This window comes from Eumetopias jubatus, unplaced genomic scaffold (assembly GCF_037043125.1).
Source record: "Eumetopias jubatus isolate StellerSeaLion01/CBP00866 unplaced genomic scaffold, mEumJub1_p1.0 scaffold_13, whole genome shotgun sequence".
Taxonomy (NCBI): domain Eukaryota; kingdom Metazoa; phylum Chordata; class Mammalia; order Carnivora; family Otariidae; genus Eumetopias; species Eumetopias jubatus.
The window spans coordinates 48196387-48216581 of record NW_028274819.1 but is presented as its reverse complement, the minus strand read 5'-3'; the positions used below and the strand labels follow the sequence as shown (position 1 = coordinate 48216581).

Here is a 20195-nt window from a genome sequence, read left to right as displayed (position 1 = left end):
GGTGGGTTCCTTCTTGGGAGATACAAGGTTTCTCTGACAGGTGGTCTTGGCACAAGGGCTCCCCGTTGGCCTTGCTCCTTTTAGATCCAAACTGCAGCCTCACACTCTTCCATTCCACCTTCCATCCTTCTGTCTCTTGTTCACAGAGGTCAAACCTACATCCCAACCTGCCTGCGAACTGTGCCCTGCTCATCTTCCCTCACGGGCGTTCCCCCGCCCCCGTCAGTCTTTTGCACATAGCGAGTCCTGTCTTTGTAGAAGGACCAGGACTCCCACAAGTGGTCTGAGGAAACAGTGGCAAGATGGGGGTCTGGGACTGTCCCAGGGGATGGCCAAGAGGATGTCATCCTGGTTGATGGGGCCCCAGACAGTCCCTAGAACAAGGCAGTGGCTCAAATGCTAAAGAGTTCACACTGGTGAGGACCCGGGGAAACTTCCTAGGGGAGGGGGATGTTATGGTAGGTGTGATCATCCAGGCATTTAAAAAAATAAGGCGGGGGGGGGTGTGGAACAGTGCCCCAAAACTGGCTGGTTGCCATGAGTGCAGGCTGATGGTCTGCAGAAGGACCACCGGCCACAGACAAGCAGTTGCTGGGCAAGTGTGCCAGCCTGCAAGCCTCCATGGAAGTTGACGAAGAAGCGCTTATCTCTGGCAGTGCAGATCAGACATAGCTGAGTGGCAGGCTGAAGATAAGAGTTGCACAGATAAGTATGAACGCTCAGCCTAGGTAGTTATGTGAAGGTCAGGCCCCGGTGGGGAAAGTCCGGAACCCTGCAACACGAGATAAAGACATCAGGATGGATGCCCCGGAGGATGCGGGTACTGCAGCCTTCCTGACCCTCTAGGCTTACAGAGTTGGCCCCCCCTCCTCCTAAGAGCCAGCACCTCTGCTGTGCTGACGGATGCCACAGAGGCCTCACCCCTGCCGGGCAACTGGTACCTTCTCGGGAGTGGCCCCCACTTTCTCCCCTGCTAGCCAAGGACCGTAATTAGGGTTGAATTCCAGAATAATCCTGCTGGGAACATACTGGGCCTGCTAATGAAGGAAAGAGAGTATACATGAAAGAAGAGTAACTACCACAGACAGATACTGGCAGGAGCCAGAGGAATGCTCCTGGGATTGGATTTTGGGAACGCTTGATTACGGGGGCTGGAATGTAAGACTGGATAAGCAAGAATTCATGGATTTGGGGGCACTTTCTTGAGATACAGATTTAATACCCTGGATGGGACACAAGGCAGTAGGGCAGATTCTGCTGGGGGTGGCTCTTAGAAGTCTGGAAAAAGCAGTGGCCAAACACTCAGTGAAATGGAAATACCCGAGTTTTCCTGGCAGATGGTAAAGAAGAAATAAAAGAAGCTGGCAGAAGTGGGTGTGCTGGAATGGATATATTATGTAAGGCCAGTAATGGCGGAGGGGTAGGCAAGGGGGCTCAACCTACAGAAAGTTGTGGAGAAGGCACATGGAGCATGGTGTCCCTAGGGGCAAACCGGCAGCCAGTAAGGCTCTGCCTAATAACTACAATGAAAAAAGCAGACAGGAATGGAGGTGCAGGGAGCAGGCACAATGGAAAGCCTTGGTCTCCTGCTCAGTTCCCAGGCCTGAACCAATTTGCAGATCTGGAACCCGTAGTCCAAAGAGAGACCAGGGGTCTAGGAGGAAGGACCCTGCAAAAGTGCAACAAGCATGTACGGTGATTCCTGAAATTTTCTCCCAGAGAAAACTGTTTATTTGGCCGACTGTTCACTAGAGAAAAGGGACTAGTAGACACCGGAGTTTTAATTGACATGAGCATCTGAGACTCAAAGCATTGTCATGGGCCCTTTTTCAGAACAGGGCCCCTGGAGGTCAGGGAAGAGGGGAGTCACAGCTAAGGTCTGGCTGGGTCTGAAGCTGTCACCAGTCCCTTGTACCTGAGTGCTTAGTCAGAACTCATGTGCTCTGACAGGGGCAGTAACCCCCACATCAGGTCACTGGCTTACTGCGTGGGAGCAATCATAGCAGGGAAAGCCAAGTGCAAGCTTCTGAAACTGCTCTCTCCCAGCTCCCTTGCCTTGCCCCAAATAGTAAATAAAAAAATCTCATACCAGGGGATATGGTAGAAAGTAATGCCACCATTAACAACTTCAAGGATGAAGGGGGTGGTGGTCCCTACTCTTTCTCCATTTAAGTCACCCATCTGACCTCTGCATGAATCCAATGGATCCCAGACAAGGACTAGCTGGACTGCCTCTGGCTGCACCAAGGAGGAGCCGTGCTCGCCGATGCTGTGCCAGGCATGGGATCACTGCTAGAGCAGATTAGTAAGGCCGTAGGTATGTGGTCTGCAGTCATTTGGTCAATGTGTTCTTTTCCATTCCAATTAGAAAAGGGGATCAGAAACAGTTCATAATCACATGGGGATAGACAACAATATTCATTTACAGTTTTGCCTCAGGGTTGTGTAAACTGCCTTGCCCTCTGTCTTAATGTCATCTCAAGAGATCAGGGCCATGTGGATATCCCACAGAACATCACACTGATCCATTACATCAATGACCCTGTGCTGATCAGGCAGGATGAGTAAGAGATGTCCTATGCTGGAGGCCATGGTGCAGTTACACACACTCCAGAGTGGAGCACAGAAAACCGATGAAGATTTAAGGACCTGCCCCTTTAATGAGGTTTTTAAGGGGTTCAGTGGCCAGTGAAAGAAAGTGAAAGTAAAGAATAAGAGAAATTGTTGTATCTTGTATCTCTTGTTGCTGTGAGGAAAGCACAGTGTCTTTGGGCTTACAGACAACACAGTATTCTGGGTGAAGTGTAGAGCTGCCGGCTGCAGGTGGGTCCCACAACAGAAGGCTCTGCAACAGGGCCAGGCTACCGTGCCTTCGGGAGCTGGAGGTGTTGGGAGTGTCGGCAATGGGGACAGGCAAAGATGTAGTATAGAGCTCATGGCAAGTGCCAGTGGGAGAATCCCGAAGCAGGCCCCTGCGAGGCCACAGCAGGGCCACACTATCAGCAACAGCGAATTACACACCTGAGAAACAGTTTCTAGCATGTTACCAGGCTCTGGTAGAGACAGAACACTTGACCACTGTACACCAAGAGGGACATCTGAAACTGTCCATTATGATTTGGGTTCTGTTGGATGCATCACGTACTAAAAACGGATGGGCCTGGCAGCAGTCCATAAGATGGAAATACTATCTCTGGGATTGAGCCTGAGTGGGGCTAAGGGAAATGAGTAAACTGCATGAGAATATAGCATTAATAATTTTTTGGATTGATTACATGTTGAAATAATATTTTTGATATACTGGGTTAAGTAAAATATATCAAAAATAAGATGAAATGTTATTAAAATCAATTCCATCTATTTCTTTTTACTTTAAAAAAGATACATTATATGGCTTGCATTATGTATCTATTTGACAGTGCTGCTCGAAGCCCTCTCTCTTCCTCAATACTGCCTTATTCTTTGCTTAATTCATAGCTCCAGTTGCTGTTGCTCGTTATCAGCTTGACATTGTTCAGAAATTCTTTATGGGATGATGGGGTTACTTAATAACTCTTAAGAGAACCCCCAATGAAATATCTAGAAATGTCAATTTCTGTTGAGAAGCAAATGTACCGGGCCATTAACAGTTTAAGCTCTAGCTCTGGAATGGAGGCCACTGGGCGGAGGGCTTTGGAAGTGAGACTAAAGAACTTGGGCTCAGGGTTTGGGGAGCGGGACCTGTATAATGCGCTTTCAAGATCTGCATCTTTCAAGAGCCCAGCCATAGAAAGGCTTTGTCACAAGCGCCATAGGTGAGGGGTGGTGGCGGATAGGCTTCTTACAAGGGGCCAGGCCATAGTCTTTCTTCCTTGGAATCCAGTGCACTTCTCCCCCTCACAGCTAAGACCTGAGGAATGAAGGGCATCTGGATATTCTTGTGCTCAACCCCCAATCTCAGTGGTTTCCCTTATGATTGAATTTCAGGGACACAGCTATTTGAGGGGCGGGGGCAGAATCCTGGGACCAATGAAGGCTGAGGGCCCCCGCCTGGATCACCTGAGCCTCTAGACTGAGGGAATCTGGAGGCTCCGGGGGCCCATTCTGCCTGGCTCAGAGAGGGCTCCTGGATATCAAAAGACTTAGCGGTTCAGCCCTGAGTGAGAAGCGGCATTCTGTTGGCTCCATGTGGAGATGTAGCTACAGTCCCCAAGGTGAACTGAAGGCTTTAACTAGAAGAAGCGTTGTCCAGAACTGAAATCACCGATCCTTCATTTGTGCTAACGATTTCCTGGAACGGAAAAGCCAGCCACCCGACTAGAGTTCAGATTATCCTGCCTAAAATTCTCACAAATTGCCACATACCATAGGTGGCAAACCTGTGACCCAGAAGACATAAAGGACTCCACCAATTTCACACCGCTCATGAGAGACACAGGGCGGGAAGAGCAGCTTCAGGTCTCTTACCTAAACTCGGCGGCAGTGTGTCCAGAGCCCCGAAGCTCAGGCCAGCGTGTCCAGTGTGTCTGCTGACCTTGTAAGCAAGGCATGGAATGGGCCGTTTCACCCTTGAACTTTTAGTCTCATATATAAATCCTGAATGTTGCCTTCTGAGTACTGTGTACTACAGTGTGAGTTTTATTTCACAGCAAATGAGGATGCTTTTTCTTAAGAAATAAATTTAATTCAAGGTGGTTAGTGAATGTAAGGCATGTAACACCTTTACGAAAGTTAAAAGAATCCAGTTATAAAAGAAGCACTGTGTACAGTCTCAAATAGCTGAAGGTACAATGGGCTCCGTATTTTACAAAGTACAAAAATTATTTCATATACAAAGAAAAAATACAAATAATGTGCAAAAATCATTTTCACAGGTGGCAATTTATAAAATGAAAATGATAGAAAAATCCTTCATTCTTATTATTCCCCAATTTCTTATATATTAACACAGTTCTATTTCCTAGTGTGTAGATAATTTTAAATTTGAAAATCTGATTTATTTGTAATCTACAAAGACAAAGTGGTTTTTTAATTTTTAAAAAGGGAACTATTTTCATTACTGAAATCTTATGCATGAATCAGTTAATTTTATATTAAATTAAAGTAGGCTATCTGAAAAACAAGGATATAGAAATCATATATACATATTTTTGAAATATTAGTTTGGTATGTAACATATTAACATTCCACAACAACCATCTAGCTACCTCTGACTCCGGCTGGTGGCAGTGCCTGTAGGCAGAGAGCTCGCTGCCCCGCTTGCTGTGAACCAACAGCATTCCTCAGATCTTAAGCTGAACAAAGACAACATTATCCAAAGTAAAGAAAATCTACAAACAGTTCTTACTGTGCATGTGCAGAAGTGCCATCTGGGCATCGGATCGTGCCCCCATGCGGCCGCTGTCTACGCAGCCCGTCACAGGTATGATGCGCTCATGAACAGCCAGCTTCTGTCTTTCCAACATCTTCGCTTCTTTAAGAGTTCAGTGCAAGTGTTTAGTTGTGAGTTAGTGCATTTGGCTTTTTGCATGTTATTTTGTGTAAGAAGCTGTCAGGGAGCAGAAGAATACATAGGAACACAAAGTGCTGGATCCTCAGGGCACCTTTGGCCTAGAAAATTCAGTGTTTTGGAAGCAATATTTTCCTGCATTGGCCTGGTCATTGTTACATCATTCCCTGGACCATTTTTTTCCTTCAGGAGAATCCTGTGTGCACCCCCGCCTGCCCCTTGCCTGCCACTGAGCACTGAGGTTCTTGTTGTGATCCCCAGTGGCCAAGCAGGGGTTATGGAAGCACCTTTTGGCAGCACCAGAGAACTGAGCATCTCTAAGGTCAGGCAGTTAAGAGTAGGAGCTATTCTGCTGGGAAACCTCTTCCAGACAGAATGTAAGATCATCTTGGAGAGTTTTGATTTTTGCTTGTCAGAAAGGTCTCCAAGAAAATTATGACCTTGGGAAGAAAAAGGATCTAGTTTCATCAAGAAGGAGTCAAGTAAGTGGTAGCCATTTTGCCTAGGGGATAGATGACAGTTGGCTCAGGAAGCATTCTTCTGATCCCTAACCACTAAGACCCTGTTAGAACAACCTAGTGCAAGACACAGGAGTGCCTGGGGCTCTCGGCCAGCCCTCTGTGACATATTCACTCAGGCTAAGCAGACACAGCAACTGCTCAAAGAGGGCACTGGGTAACACTGGGCGGGAGAACCTTAGGCCTGGGATGACTCTTTAGAACCAAACAGGAAGCTGTCAACTCCTCAAGGATTCATGCACTTTGTTCTATCTGACAGCATGAGTCCTTCCTCCCTCTTCTGCTTGGGTTGACCATGGGCATCAGGCATCAGAGATACAGCTCTGGATCCTGTCCATCCACTGTTGGGCACTCTGTCCATCCTGGGCACAGAAGTTATACACACGTTTGCTGGTCTTGAGCTACAAAACCAAATGAAGAGAAGCACAGATGAAGGGCAGGCCTGTTCTATGGCTTTGGCTAAGTGTGCGAATCAATCCCAGTGAACTTCCCTTTCCATATCGCCCCAGAACCTCTGTGTTCTCGTTCCCCTCCAGTACCATACTGTCATTACCTTTACAGTCACACTGTGGTTTTGGTCCCCAGAGTCACTGCAGATGTTATAAGAAGGCCATTGGCAGAAAAAGGAGACATGCTAGGAGAGCCTAACTTCACATTTTCCTGGGGCCTTCCTTGACTAAGGAAGAGGGTCAGGAATGGCTCTGGCCTCTCCCATGCACTGCACCAGTGCAGCAAATGTGCCGTGGAAGCTCCCTGTGCTCCTCAGGCAAGCCTGAGTGAGATTCATCCACACCATGAGGAAGTTGGCTTCCCTGTTCCCTTTCCATCCCCTTCTCTAAAGGCTTCAGTTGGGGCCCCCCTGGAAGCCGAGACTCAGGGAAGTGGCCTGATAGCTCGAACAGAGCCCTTGAGGATGACTGTGCTCTTTATGAAGCCCTGCTTGGCTATGGGAACTAGATAAGAACCCTATCATGTGGCCCATAAAATGCCCCAAGGTTCACCTAAGGGCAAATAGTCACCATGTATGACTAAGGACAATTTTTATGGACCAGTGGATCTAAAGGGAAGTAGCATCTGCTCTTGACAGTAGGTAGTAAGTACAATAACTAACAATACTTAACAGGGAATTCATCTGTCTCCATATGTGACTAGACACCCGCTGAAGAAGTCCTTTGTGCAAAGCCTTTTTGAGATATTTGAAAAGCGGGAAGAGGTCAGCTTTGGGCATCGAGTGCTGAGTTCAAGTTCTGTAGCAATTCCCGTAGCCAGGGGGTCTGCAACCTACCTGCTGTCACCATCAATTGCTCTGAGGCCCCATAATTCTTGGAGGTGGATGGATTGTAAGGAATCATGTACAGAGCCAGGAAAAGACAAGTAAGGTCAACTTACATCAAAGAAAGCCTTGTCACTCGTGTGCTTTGGGGCGCCCATGCTGGGGCCAGCAGGGACGACCATTTCTACTTCAGCCAGATCAATGTGGCCTTTGCAGCTTGTGTCCTCGCCTGAGTCGTAGTATCGCAGCTAGAACCAAAAGGACACAGAAGGCGTGTAAGAGGCACAGAAAGGGAAAATGGCATGGCTTTTCAAAATGTATCTGAATACTTTCCTCTGTATCTTGCTACCTATGCCTGAAAGAATAAACAAGAAAATAAAAACACCGCTTGCTTCTTGGTGGCTGACAGAAAGGAGGAAAAAGACATATTTTTTTGAAATCTGAATGAATAAAAAGATGACATACTAAAAACCAAAATTAAATGTCAACTAACAATGGTAAGAAACATAGGTAACATATAAAAAACAGGTTTAGAATATATACAGAATTCCTAGAAATCAGTAAGAAAAAAATAAACAATCTAGTAGAAAAATGATAAAAAAAATCTCAACAGGCAAGTCACAGGAGAAATGCAAATGACCTATAAACATCTGAAAAGATGAGCAACCTCGCTGATGAAAGAAAGGTGATGACATCAGTAAGATTTCACTTTTCACTTAGATTAAGAAATATTAAAAATGGCTGATAATATTCAGGTTGAATGTAAGGCACTAGGTATTCCCAAACATTGTTAGTGGGGATATAATTTGTTAGAAACCTTCTGGACTATAATTTGGCAACAGCAACTAAAATTTAAAGTGTTTATGCCTGGGGCGCCTGGGTGGCTCGGTTGGTTGAGTGTCTGCCTTTGGCTTAGGTCATGATCCCAGGGTCCTGGGATCGAGCCCCACATCCGGCTCCCTGCTCGGCGGGAAGCCTGCTTCTCTCCCTCCCTCTGCTGCTCCCATTGCTTCTGCTCTCTCTCAAATAAATAAATAAAAATAAATAAATAAGATGTTTATGCCTACTGATACATCCTTCTCACCTCTACAGAAACACTCCCACCAGCATGCACAGGCACACAGAAAGAGGTTTCCTTCAGCACTGTTTTTATTAGCTAAAAATGGAAAAGATGTATCTGTCTTTCAATGCAGTGTTTGTTAATTCAATGATGGTTGGCTAATTATATCAATAATATGGAATACTATAACTTTTCAAAAATGATAAGGAAGATCTTTATGAACTGGTAGGAAAATATGTTCAAGATATATTATATAAAAATATAAGTTGCCAGATAGCATGTAGATATAAAATGATTTTTGAAAAACACAATAAATAGCTCAACATTTGACTGAGTGGTTATTATGTGCCAGGACTGGATTTCACTCTCTAACTTACACAGTAGGAAAGTGTCTGGTGCCTCTGTCACTGCAGTTCTGGCCTCAGACTTTTCTCTGTCTCTCCAGTCAGGCGTGGGTATAAGTAGGTCTAAAACGGACCTAACATAAAATTTTCATGCTAAAGAAATCTAAAAGATTGGTAAAAATGCGAGTATAATTTGGTGTAATTATAAATTACAGAAAAATAATGATATTGTCCTATGTTATATCTAGTGGTTTAATGGAACTTGTCTCTAGAGCTTATTCTCTATGATTTCAGAGTCATTTTATTTTATTTTTAATTTTTATTTATTTTATTTTTTAAAGATTTTATTTATTTATTTGACAGAGAGAGAGAGAGAGCACAAGTAGGCAGAGCAGCAGGCAGAGGGAGGGGGAGAAGCAGGCTCCCTGCTGAGCAGAAGGCCCAATGCGGGGCTCGATCCCAGGACCCTGGGATCATGACCTGAGCGGAAGGCAGACACTCAACCAACTGAGCCACCCAGGTGCCCCTCAGAGTCGTTATTTTAAAGTACAATCTCCCCCCCAAAGGGCTTCCACTGCATATCTGTAAATAAATTCTCTATATTCTTCCACAAAGACTCTTTTATGAAAAGCCCTGACCAGAGGGAAATGTGGTCCCCATCTGAGATCTTTATCTGGAAATGGTCTTCTAGGTGCAGGTCCTACCAGAACACTGTATAGGGGTACCAGTTTGTATCTTTCTTAACAGACTCCATTTTTTATTTTATATTTCATTTTAGATTTTATATATCTTATCTTATTTTAAAGTAGGCCCCATGTCCAGCGTGGAGCCCAATGCGGGGCTTGAACTCACAACCCTGCGATCAAGACTTGAGCTGAGATCAAGAGTTGGATATTTAACTGACTAAGCCACCCAAGTGACCCTCAACAGACTCTATTTTAGAAATGAATGTGTTGAGAATCAAACTGTGTACTCAGCCTCCAGGCTGACTGGTCAGTTATAAGGTACAGTAAGGCTGCAGTCTAGCCTAGAGAGGTGATTTCTGTAGACTCTGATAGTATTATTACCTGATGTTTTGTTACATCCAACACAAACCAACGGGGCTTCCAACCTTTCAGCAGAGCCCCTCTTTTATAAAGCGTTCCCTCGAAGGACCTAGAAGAAACGATGACAGGGCAGTTAATTTTGGTTTTTCATTTAAAAAGTGCTGTGAAGGGGATGTCTGTTGTTTTTGTCAAGCCTCTCTTTCCCTCGGATGGTCCAAAAAAAGCCAATCAGAATTGGCTCCAGAATCTTTTTTACTGGACCTTTAGGGGAAAGACTGCCTCTTTCTGCTGGAATTGCCAAACTTGTGAGGTCTGGAGCTCCCAGTAGCCATCTTTTGTGCCGCGTTGGGAATGATGCAACCCCTAGAGGAAAACAGAGCCAGCAAATGAACAGAAGCCTGAAGACAACTGTGTGAGAAACTGGCACATCCTTGGCCTTCCCAGTCTCTGTGAGTAAACCCCTTTTTGTTTCAGCGAGCACGAGCTGAACTTCTGACGGCCCCACTGCGAGACTGCTGACTGACACATACTCCCTCTAACGACCTAACAGGCATGAGATAATAATAACCAGGACTCAACCACAAATCGCTGTAACCTCTTGACATTATTTTAGTTGTAACTTTGATTTCTCCTCTTCAAAGAGCCATCTAACACATTTACAACAACAGAGACAAAGCATGAAGGCAAATCCATTTAAGGTTACAGAAGGCTGCCCAGGCCAGGCGCAGCTTCCTGCAGGGCGGGCGGCGCGGTGGGCCCACCTGTTCTCGTCGTTCTTGGACGCGTACTGGCTGTAGAGCGTGGCTGCTCGCCGGTCCACGCCATTGGACGGGCACGCGCGGGCGCTGTGCTCCCGCCCCGCGCCGCTGTCTGGGAGGGGCGGCAGAGACCGCTTCTGACAGGAGGGCAGGTTGGGAGACACAATTCCTGGGGAGCCTGAAGGGTGTCTCTGCAGCTGAAAAAGAACCAAGATGGTAATTTTGAATTTTAACGTTAAAAAAAAAAGAGCTAGGAAAGCTTTATTAAGATTTTATTGAGCAACTCATCCAATAATTTCATTTCTAAAAATTTCTCTCAAGGAGAAAACTGGAGCACTAAATAAAACATACGTACAAAGATGTTTATCCTGGAGTTGTTTATAATAGTAAAAAACCAGAAACAACGTAAATGTCTGTCATTAGGGGACTGGTTAAAAAAAAGGTATTTCCATAGAATGGAATTTTATGACAGGCATTAAAACTGCTGTGCTCACTTATAGAGAGTGACAAAGGAAGGTCACGTATGCCTCATTTTTTTTTAAATATTTTATTTATTTGAGAGATAGAGTGAGAGAGAGAGAAAGCATGAGAGGGGGAGGGTCAGAGGGAGAAGCAGACTCCCTGCTCCCCCAGGACCCCGGGATCATGACCTGAGCCAAAGGCAGACGCTTAATGGACTGAGCCACCCAGGCGCCCCACAAAGCTGGTTTTAAAACAATATATATAGTAAATCCCCTTTTTGTGTGTTTGGAATGATACAAGTTTGACAGCTTGTGGTTTATTTCTAGGCTATAAATTGTAGGTGATTTTTATCCTCTGTTTATTGTGTATTGTCTTATTTAAAGAATAAATATATCTCACTCTCATAATCGGAAAAAAATATCAAGAAACGGTTTTATTTTTCTGAGAAGTAAAGCAGTCAGACATCGCCCGCCGGTGGTCTGTCTGACAACAGTTCCCTGAGCTGCCATCTGGAGGCCACAGCTAGTGCCTGGAGGGTCCCTTCTCGGCAGCCTGGCGGCTTTCTTCTGTCTCCCACTCTCCTTGTCCCTCTGTGACATCTGAAGTCCTCTTCACAACACTCACAGCTGTCCTGACTTCCCTTCTGTTGCATCTGGAGCCAGTCTGATGTGGATCTGATGGTGGCTGCCTCAAGTACGAGGTGTGTGATCTCTGTGCCTGTCTCCTTGCCTGTGAGCAGGGACGCCCCCCCTCACCGTGGGCTGTGGGGGATGCTAAAGTGGGGGGGGGCTCAGCATGGCCTCTTGCACATATTACAGGCCTGATAAAAGTTTAAGTCAAAAACGGAAGAGGGGGTATGAAAAAGAGAAAACAGTGTTTTTAAAATACTGTTATGATAAATGTTTCTTAATTCAGAAACAGAAAAGGGGGTGTGAGCAACAGAAAGTAGCATAATCTGTCTTTTAAAAATATTTTCTCTTCTCTATTTCTCTGAAGGGAAGATGGTCCTGGTGTTCCCTTCCCTACTCATATGGTAGAAAATCAGCTGAAACCACAGAGGCACAGATAGAAAAGAACCCAGTAATTTTCCCTGGATGCGGGGCCCTGAAACACAAGTCTTATGTCACTGTGGTAAAGTGAGACACTCAGGAAGTATTCAGTCATTTGGAACCTTCTGCCCTGGACCTCCAGGGCATGACCCCTCCCTTTCCATCCCTCCCTCTGGCCATAAACCCACCTGGGTTACCTGTGGCAGTGGGCCCCACCTGACCTAGCACCCTCAAAAAGCTCAGAAGTAGCTCCTCACAGGATTTTATCAACTCACACGGTCTGCTCTGGGTTCTTCCTTAAGGTCCGCTGTTACTCTTTCCCACAGTTGCTGCCACTTCTCAGGGGTTTGGTTCAATTTGTGCTCCAATCTTTCAATTTCCTGCAAAGCAATTAAAATGAGTTTTCTGACATTAAGTATTTCATAGAAATCAGAATGTGCCCCAGAGCCAAATCTCCTTGTATTGGGCCTGATGAACATCATGGCCAGAAGGCAGCTAAAGTCGGTGGCCTCAGAAGTCTCCCAAGCCAGGGACAGTGGTGGGAGCTCTAGCTGGTATGACGTACTGTGGCAAAGGTGATTTATTAGGATCTGTAATCAGGCCCTTTGTACAGAATAGCTTAAATAAAGAGAAAATATGTATCCCAAACACCTTGACCTTTGGCCACCCCACAGGAAATCTGATGGCCACAGCAAAAGGGCTGGTGTTCAAACCCTAATAGCTGAGGTAGAGGTCTGTCTTTGACAGAGGAACCCCCAACTCTGATGATTTAAAACCAGATGTGGAAAGAATGAATCAAGAAATGCCCAAGGAATGGACTTTGCTTTGGAGAGGGAAGCTGGAGAGCAGAGTAGCTGCCCCTGTGACAGCACCTTCACTGCAGCATGCGTACCCCCCCATCCCCCGGTCAGAAGAATGGACAAAGACTCTTCAGGAACTGCTGGGCCCAGATCAGGGCTCAAACCTTTCTTCGGGGCTGCTGCTCTCATCAGGGTGGCCACTGCTGGGGCAGCTTCACTCCAGAATATTCCCTGGAGAAGACGATTGGCAGTACTCCCATCACGCCATCAACCACCCACACTTCTGACCAGAGGAAGTAAAGCACCCACAAAAGCCATAACCCAGGCCTGACTCAGGCTGCTGGGCAGCTAAAACAGCCGGGAAGCTGCAAATTGCTCCATTTGCTTGATTGCTTCCTCATAATGCTGGAAAACTTACTTTTTTGGACTCTTTTCCAGTAGTTGAGCCTGGTACCCCGCTGCTGCTGGGGAGCAAATTTGGTTTCCTCACTCTCCTGTGGCACCACATATAACACTGGCCCAGAGTGAGGAGAGCCATGTCTAGAAGTCTGCGAGCCAGTTCTAACTTAGCCTGGTTCCTGAGGCCTCGGGTGCCCTACGTGCATGTCTCCATAGGCCTGACTTACACTGAAAAGCCTGGTGAGTGCATCGGGCTGAGCACAGCTGACGTCATCATAGCATGGCCACACCGTTCTCCTTTGGCTCTGGAGCCCAGCTCCTCCGGCCACTTCAGAGTCCTCAGAGGGGAACTGCTTGGGGGTCAGCATCATCCAGTCATATGAAGGCCCTGTGGAAAGGGTCTCCTCTATGTAGTAATCCCATTTCTTGAGGCTGGAGACATTTACATTGGGCTTCAGGGCCTGTTCAAAGAGAATTCTGAAATATAGTTTCATCTTGACTTCAAAGTACCTCAAGTTTATATGCAGGCCGGTCCCTAACATTTGCAAGGTCCAGGGCAAGAGCATGAATGGATGTTCTAATACCACATGTCTAAATATTTAAATGTTATACATCAAGATAAACTATTAAATAAAATATGTCTCTCCTCCCACCTTGATAAACAGAACTTCCTAATGACCTGGAAGACCAAGCTCAAAACAAGATATCATGGACTCCTTGGAATTCTACACCAGAAAGTGGTGGCACTGGGGAAGCTAGTCCCAGCTCCCAGTCCTCGGCGTAAGTCCCTGCTCCTCTCACTTTGGCTCTGTCCTATATTCTGAAGGTCTTTTATGAATGTGCATATATACCCCAGTCCACAAAGCTAAACTCTGTCTACTCCCTGCCAAACAGTTATTTCTTAGGCATCCTTGGGGCTGAGGGGCACATGCACTGGCTTGGGAGACAGACTGGAAGTAGTCTCGTGAATAACTTGGATTTGGGTTAAGAAATTTTGGGGTACCAGAGCATGGTTTAGATAAAGAAGGGGTATCTAAGCACAAACACTTGGTTTCTTGTGCTCTGCACCTTCTGAGGAGGGGTTGCTGGAGAAAGGCCAGAGTGGGGTCCTAATGTATGGAGCCAAGGATAGGGCCTTCTTGCCCCGGAGGAAGGTGGTACTGCTCATCACACCAGTCCGTCCCATCCCAGAGCTTACTTCATATAGACGTGCATCAGAGAGCATGGTTGCCCCTGAGATGTCATGCTTCTTGGGCTGCGCTCCAAACATCCCTGCTTCCCAAAGGGTTCTTCCATGGCTTTGGTATAAATGGACTTAAAGAAATCTTTCCCAAAGTATTTTAGATTTTTTTTCAGCTTAGATAACCAGTTGAGGCTTCAAGTTTTGTTTGGTCTTCCATCCCATGGAAAGTTGCCTCACTTTGACTTTCTTTAAGTAACCCCTTCTAGATTTGGGGGTCCAGCTCCTAATTTTTGTGGTCAAGAATACGATGAACAGTCTCCATTCCATCATAACCCAAACCCATGGTGTATCAAACTTTTAAATAGCCTCTGGTATTTTAAACAGCTTCCTAGTCCAATGTTTATAAGAAGCTTAAACAGCTTATATATACTTAAAAGTAAGGAAAACTTTAACACTAAATATTCAGAAAATGAAACATAAATACTTTCTTACTGTACCTCTATTTCCACTGGTGAATATAAATAATTAAAGAAAATGGGGCTCCTCTTGTGCATTCTATCAATACACTCCCAAATACAAATTCCTTTTTTGGCATGCTTGTCTCCTTTATCCTCAAACAAAGTTCCTGTAAGTCCAAAAAAAAAAAAAATCAATAAAACAAAAGTCAAATAAATCAACAGTCTGTCTAAAACTATGATGTGGGTGCCTAGGTGACTTAGTTGGTTAAGCGACTGCCTTCGGCTCAGGTCATGATCCTGGAGTCCCGGGATCGAGTCCCACATCGGGCTCCCTGCTCGGCAGGGAGTCTGCTTCTCCCTCTGACTCTCTTCCCTCTCGTGCTATCTCTCATTCTCTCTCTCTCAGATAAATAAATAAAATCTTTAAAAAAAAATAAAACTATGATGCATGTAGCAGATGAAAAGTAAAATCTATCTTATGGCTCTCAAAACAGCAATGTACGTGCAGAAACCTTAGGAGGTAACTGCAAAGCTAAAGAGAGGAATGAACTTCTCAGCTATAGGGAAACAAATCCAAATGGAAGGAAAACATCTGATAAGGTTTTCCCAAGTATTTAGCAGTTCATCATGACCTTCTTCTAATCCACATTCTACATTTAGATCTAGATTCACAGAGCTCCACGCCAGAAGTCATTCTACACATTTTTCCCAAGAAAAGGGAAGGACTTCGAGTTGATGTGATGAAGCCCAGTTAAAAATGTAATTTTAGGTTTCTTTTTCCAGTCTTCGGCTGTTCATTATGAAGCTGTTTAAAGTTTCTTTGTTCAATAGTTTATATATACTGCAAATCATGGTCATGGAGACTTTGGAGGATAGAGGGTGTGGTCTGTATCTTTGGGTGACTTGACCAAAGCCAAATGTAGAGGGGGGTACTTCAGGCCTTTTCTGATCCTATCCTTGTACCTATCAAATAGTCAATTTGCCACTCACATGGGCTCACTTTGGTTTTAATAGAGAAGATGTGTAAGGGTGAGGAAGGAGAGTATTTCTTCAAAGGGCCAAGGGTGCCTCTCTTAGCAGTGCTGTCTTGCTTTGAATGAAATGACTCAGTCAAAAGTCAACAAACATTTTACCAGTTGATCAGAAAAGAATGTTTCAAGCCCAAGGCTGCACAAAATCCTACAAAGAGGCCCCCAAGACTAAGTACTGTTTCTTGTCTACCTTTTAACTGCAGAGTCTAGTGTGGTAGTTCTCAACCCTGGCCACAGATCAGGAAAATCAAGGGCTTTAAAAAATCCCAATGCTTAGGTCTTGCCTCAGACCAATTAAATCAGAATCTCTGAGGATGGGTCCCAGATACTAGTTATTTTAAAAGTTCTCTAAGTGGGGGCACCTGGGTGGCTCAGTGGTTGGGCATCTGCCTTTGGCTCGGGTCATGATCCCAGGGTCCTGGGATTGAGCCCTGCATCAGGCTCCCTGCTCTGCAGGAAGCCTGCTTCTCCCTCTCCCACTCCCCCTGCTTGTGTTCCCTCTCTCACTGTGTCTCTCTGTCAAATAAATAAAATCTTAAAAAAAAAAGATTTAAAAGTTCTCCAAGTGACTCTAATGTCCAATGTAATCAGTTCTCCTTAATGTTTTCCCAACACACAGTGCTTAAGAAATTAAAGTTTCTGATTATGACATGTGGAATGACAATTCTATGAGTCAACAAAGGTCTGGAGTATAAATAAGAACCAGTGCTGTCTCCTTTACCAAAAGTATGAAATATCATGCTAGACCATTTAATAGCATACACCGGAAAGCAACATTTTTTGATTTCATATTTTAAACTGAGAACATCAGTAAATATTTTCAGCCACTAGAAGAGTTCTCTTTATGAATATCCAGGTACATATATTGAAAATAGATTTTTTTCTTTACTGTCTTCTTAACAAGATCTTGTGTATTATCCCTTCCCCTCTTAAAAAAACAACAAAAGTAAGAATGTAAAATCCCTGTGGGGAATGTTTCCACAGGGGCTGACTTTCAAAATCTACTCTTTTTAAAAAAATAAATAAATAAAATTCAATGAGTGATTATTAAAAGCTAGAAACTGCTAAGAAATTTATAAATATTTCCTCATGTGATCATCATGGCCAAAGGGGTGGGTGCTATTACTGTCCTCATTTTATTTTTTATTTTTTTAAAGATTTTATTTATTTATTTGAGAGAGAGAGAGAGAGAGAGAGAGAGAAACAGCGTGAGAGGGGAGAAGGTCAGAGGGAGAAGCAGGCTCTCCGCTGAGCCGGGAGCCTGATGTGGGACTCGATCCCAGGACTCCGGGATCATGACCCGAGCCGAAGGCAGTCGCCTAACCGAGCCACCCAGGCGCCCACTGTCCTCATTTTAGAGATGAGGACACTGAGGAAACTCAGAGAGGCACTGAACTTGTCCAAAGTCCTCAGCTGGTACTAGGAATGCTGGAATTGAACCCTGGTCTATTTGCTCTGGAGCCCATGGCCTTTCCTGCTATTCAAACTGCCTCCAAGGGCCGGCACTTTTCCTACCAGAGTGAGTGTACCAGGGATGGTAAAACTAAGTCAAATGTTTCTCTTCAGTGATACCACTTTGGGATGTTAACATAGTAAGCAGATTTCACCCTTCTACGGTGCTACTGGGACAACCACCTGCAGTCCCTAAGAGCACAGCACATAATTGGAGAAGGTGGGCACTCATTCATATCTATTCTACTTTTATTTATTTATTTTTAGAGATTTTATTTATTTGACAGAGAGAGAGAGAGAGACAGCCAGAGAGGGAACACAAGCAGAGGGAGTGGGAGAGGGAGAAGCAGGCTTCCCACAAAGCAGGGAGCCCGATGCGGGGCTCGATCCCAGGACCCTGAGACCATGACCTGAGCCACCCAGGCGCCCCATCTATTCTACTTTTATAGTTCAGGGTAATACCCTAAAATGGCCTTGCCATACTTGGGGGTAGATTAGAGTTTTTAATTAAAAACACACAAAACTAACAAAAAAGATGGAACAAGGGAGTGCAAACACATACCATGCTCTAATCTTTCATAGTCTGAATCCAGGAGAAATGTTTTAAAGCGATTAGACACATAGTGGAAAGCCAAAAACTTTAAGTAACAGAGATTGAATTCAAATTCCGTTGGATATTGGTTGTGAACCTGAAACACACAAGACAGAAGAGTAAGAATCAAACTTAACAGAAACTGGATGCCATGCCACTGAATGGTGACCTGAAATTGACCACGTGGTCAATCAACTGAAACCCTACCACGAGTGGAGTGGGAAGGGAACCAGCCTTTTTGAGCGCCTACTACATGCCAGACACCATGCTAGGGGTTTTTATAAACATAATTTCATTTAATCTCCATAACAACATTGCAAGATAGGCATCATTCTTTCCTGGCTTTCCTGAGATATGACTGACATATGACATGGTCAATTTAAGGTATACAACATGATGATTTGATACACATTATCTATTATGAAATGATTACAATAGGATTAGTTAACACTTCTACCACCTCACATAATTAGCTTCTTTCTTAGTGAGAACATTTAAGATACAGTATCTTAGCAACTTTCAAGCATATAATACAGTATTGTTAACTTCAGTCATCATGCTGCACATCGGGTTCCCAGAACTTAACCCTCTTATAACTGGAAGTTTCTACCCCTTGACCAGTATCTCCACATTTCCTCCAACCCCCAGCCTCTGGCAACCACCATTCTACTGTCTTTATGAGTTTGGCTTTTTTAGATTCCACATATAAATGAGATCATACTGAATTTATTCTTCTCTGAATTATTTCACTTAGCATAATGCCCTCAAGGTCCAGCCACGTTGTTGCAAATGGCAAGATTTCCTTTTTTTTTTTTCCTCATGGCTGAATAATATTCCATTGTTTATATATCTAACATTTTCTTTGTCCATTCATCTGTAGGTGGACACTTAGGTTGTTTCCATATGTTGGCTAGTGTGAATAATGCTGCAGTGAGTACAGGAGTACACTTATCTCTTTGAGATACCAAATTTACTCCCTTGGATAAATATCCAGAAGTGGGATTGCTGGATCATAAGGTCATTCTGTTTTTAATTTTTTGAGGAACTACTTTTCTACAGTGGCTACACCAATCTACATTCCCACCAACTAGGCACAAGGGCTCCCTTTTCTCTATATCTTGACAACACTTATTACCTCTTGTCTTCATGATACTAGCCATCCTAATAGGCGCGTGGTGATATCTTGCTGTGGTTTTGATTATGCATTTCCCTGATATTAGTGATGTTGAGCACCTTCTCATAATACTTATAGGCTTCTGTATGTCTTCCTTGGCAAAATCCCTATTCAGATCCTCTGAAGATAAGCATTATTATTCCCACGCCCCCCTCCTTTAGAAATGAAGAAGCTGAGGGTGAGTAAGATTAAGTAATTTCCCAAGGTCATTTGACAGTAGTCAGTGAGACCAAATTTGAACCCAGGGTCTATGCCTCATTCAGTGCTTTATACTGTGCTAGGGACTCAACAGACATATCATAAATCATAACTTGCTTTTCAGGCACTTGTGGTGTAAACAGTGTGTAATAAAACAAGAAAAGTTGTACAGAGAAGTTTGTCAGTGAAAGGAATGCGAAGAGCAGGTGGTGGTTTAGAGGACAGCAAGAGATCTTTTCGTGGGGCGCCTGGGTGGCTCAGTTATTAAGCGTCTGCCTTTGGCTCAGGTCATGATCCCAGGGTCCTGGGATTGAGCCCCGCATCAGGCTCCCTGCTCTGCAGGAAGCCTGCTTCTCCCTCTCCCACTCCCCCTGCTTGTGTTCCCTCTCTTGCTGTGTCTCTCTGTCAAATAAATAAATAAAATCTTAAAAAAAAAAAGATCTTTTTGGGACAAAAGAAATATATGGCTGTCTGAAGACAATGCAGAAGCCAGTAGAGACAGAACAAATTGTGGCAAAAGAGCTGATAACTAAGAGAGCAAGGCCCCGGGGAAAGCAAGAATGAATGAGGCTAAGGGCTCAGATACAGGGAACAGCTTTGGAAATTAGGAGAGATAGAAGAGTAGATTAGAAGAAAGAGATGTTCAAGTGCCAAGGGAAGGGGGAAGGGCTTATGCCTTTTAATTTAATTTTTCATCATTAAATTAGGCAGTGAGGTCACTGGATGTAGGAATAAGGATGAAGGCATGATGTGGGAGAGAGGGAGAAGGCAGAGCTTGGAATGGTCACTGAGCTGTAGCATACTTTAAACAAGCTGTATGCAGACTCTATGGAGCCATCTTATGTTGGCAGAAGGTAGGCTGATGACCTTGTGACACTCCAGTCCACCCAGAGCAATCTCACCTCTATAT

At 44.6% G+C, this 20195-nt stretch overlaps 1 protein-coding gene across 2 annotated transcripts in view; it reads right to left on the bottom strand.

Moving 5' to 3' along the window:
• Nucleotides 1-4641: 4641 nt before the first annotated feature.
• SBF2 (SET binding factor 2) overlaps nt 4642-20195 on the bottom strand; it is a 467799-nt gene continuing 452245 nt past the window's right edge. For both annotated transcript variants that reach the window (XM_028116744.2, XM_028116745.2), the window contains 8 exons: nt 17884-18010; nt 14878-15005; nt 13425-13658; nt 12274-12378; nt 10491-10684; nt 9751-9838; nt 7396-7527; nt 4642-6407 (listed from right to left, as the gene is read on the bottom strand). In XM_028116744.2, coding sequence (XP_027972545.1) covers nt 6309-6407; nt 7396-7527; nt 9751-9838; nt 10491-10684; nt 12274-12378; nt 13425-13658; nt 14878-15005; nt 17884-18010 — 1107 coding nt within the window. In that variant the 3' untranslated portion in view covers nt 4642-6308. The remainder of the gene's footprint in view (nt 6408-7395; nt 7528-9750; nt 9839-10490; nt 10685-12273; nt 12379-13424; nt 13659-14877; nt 15006-17883; nt 18011-20195) is intronic.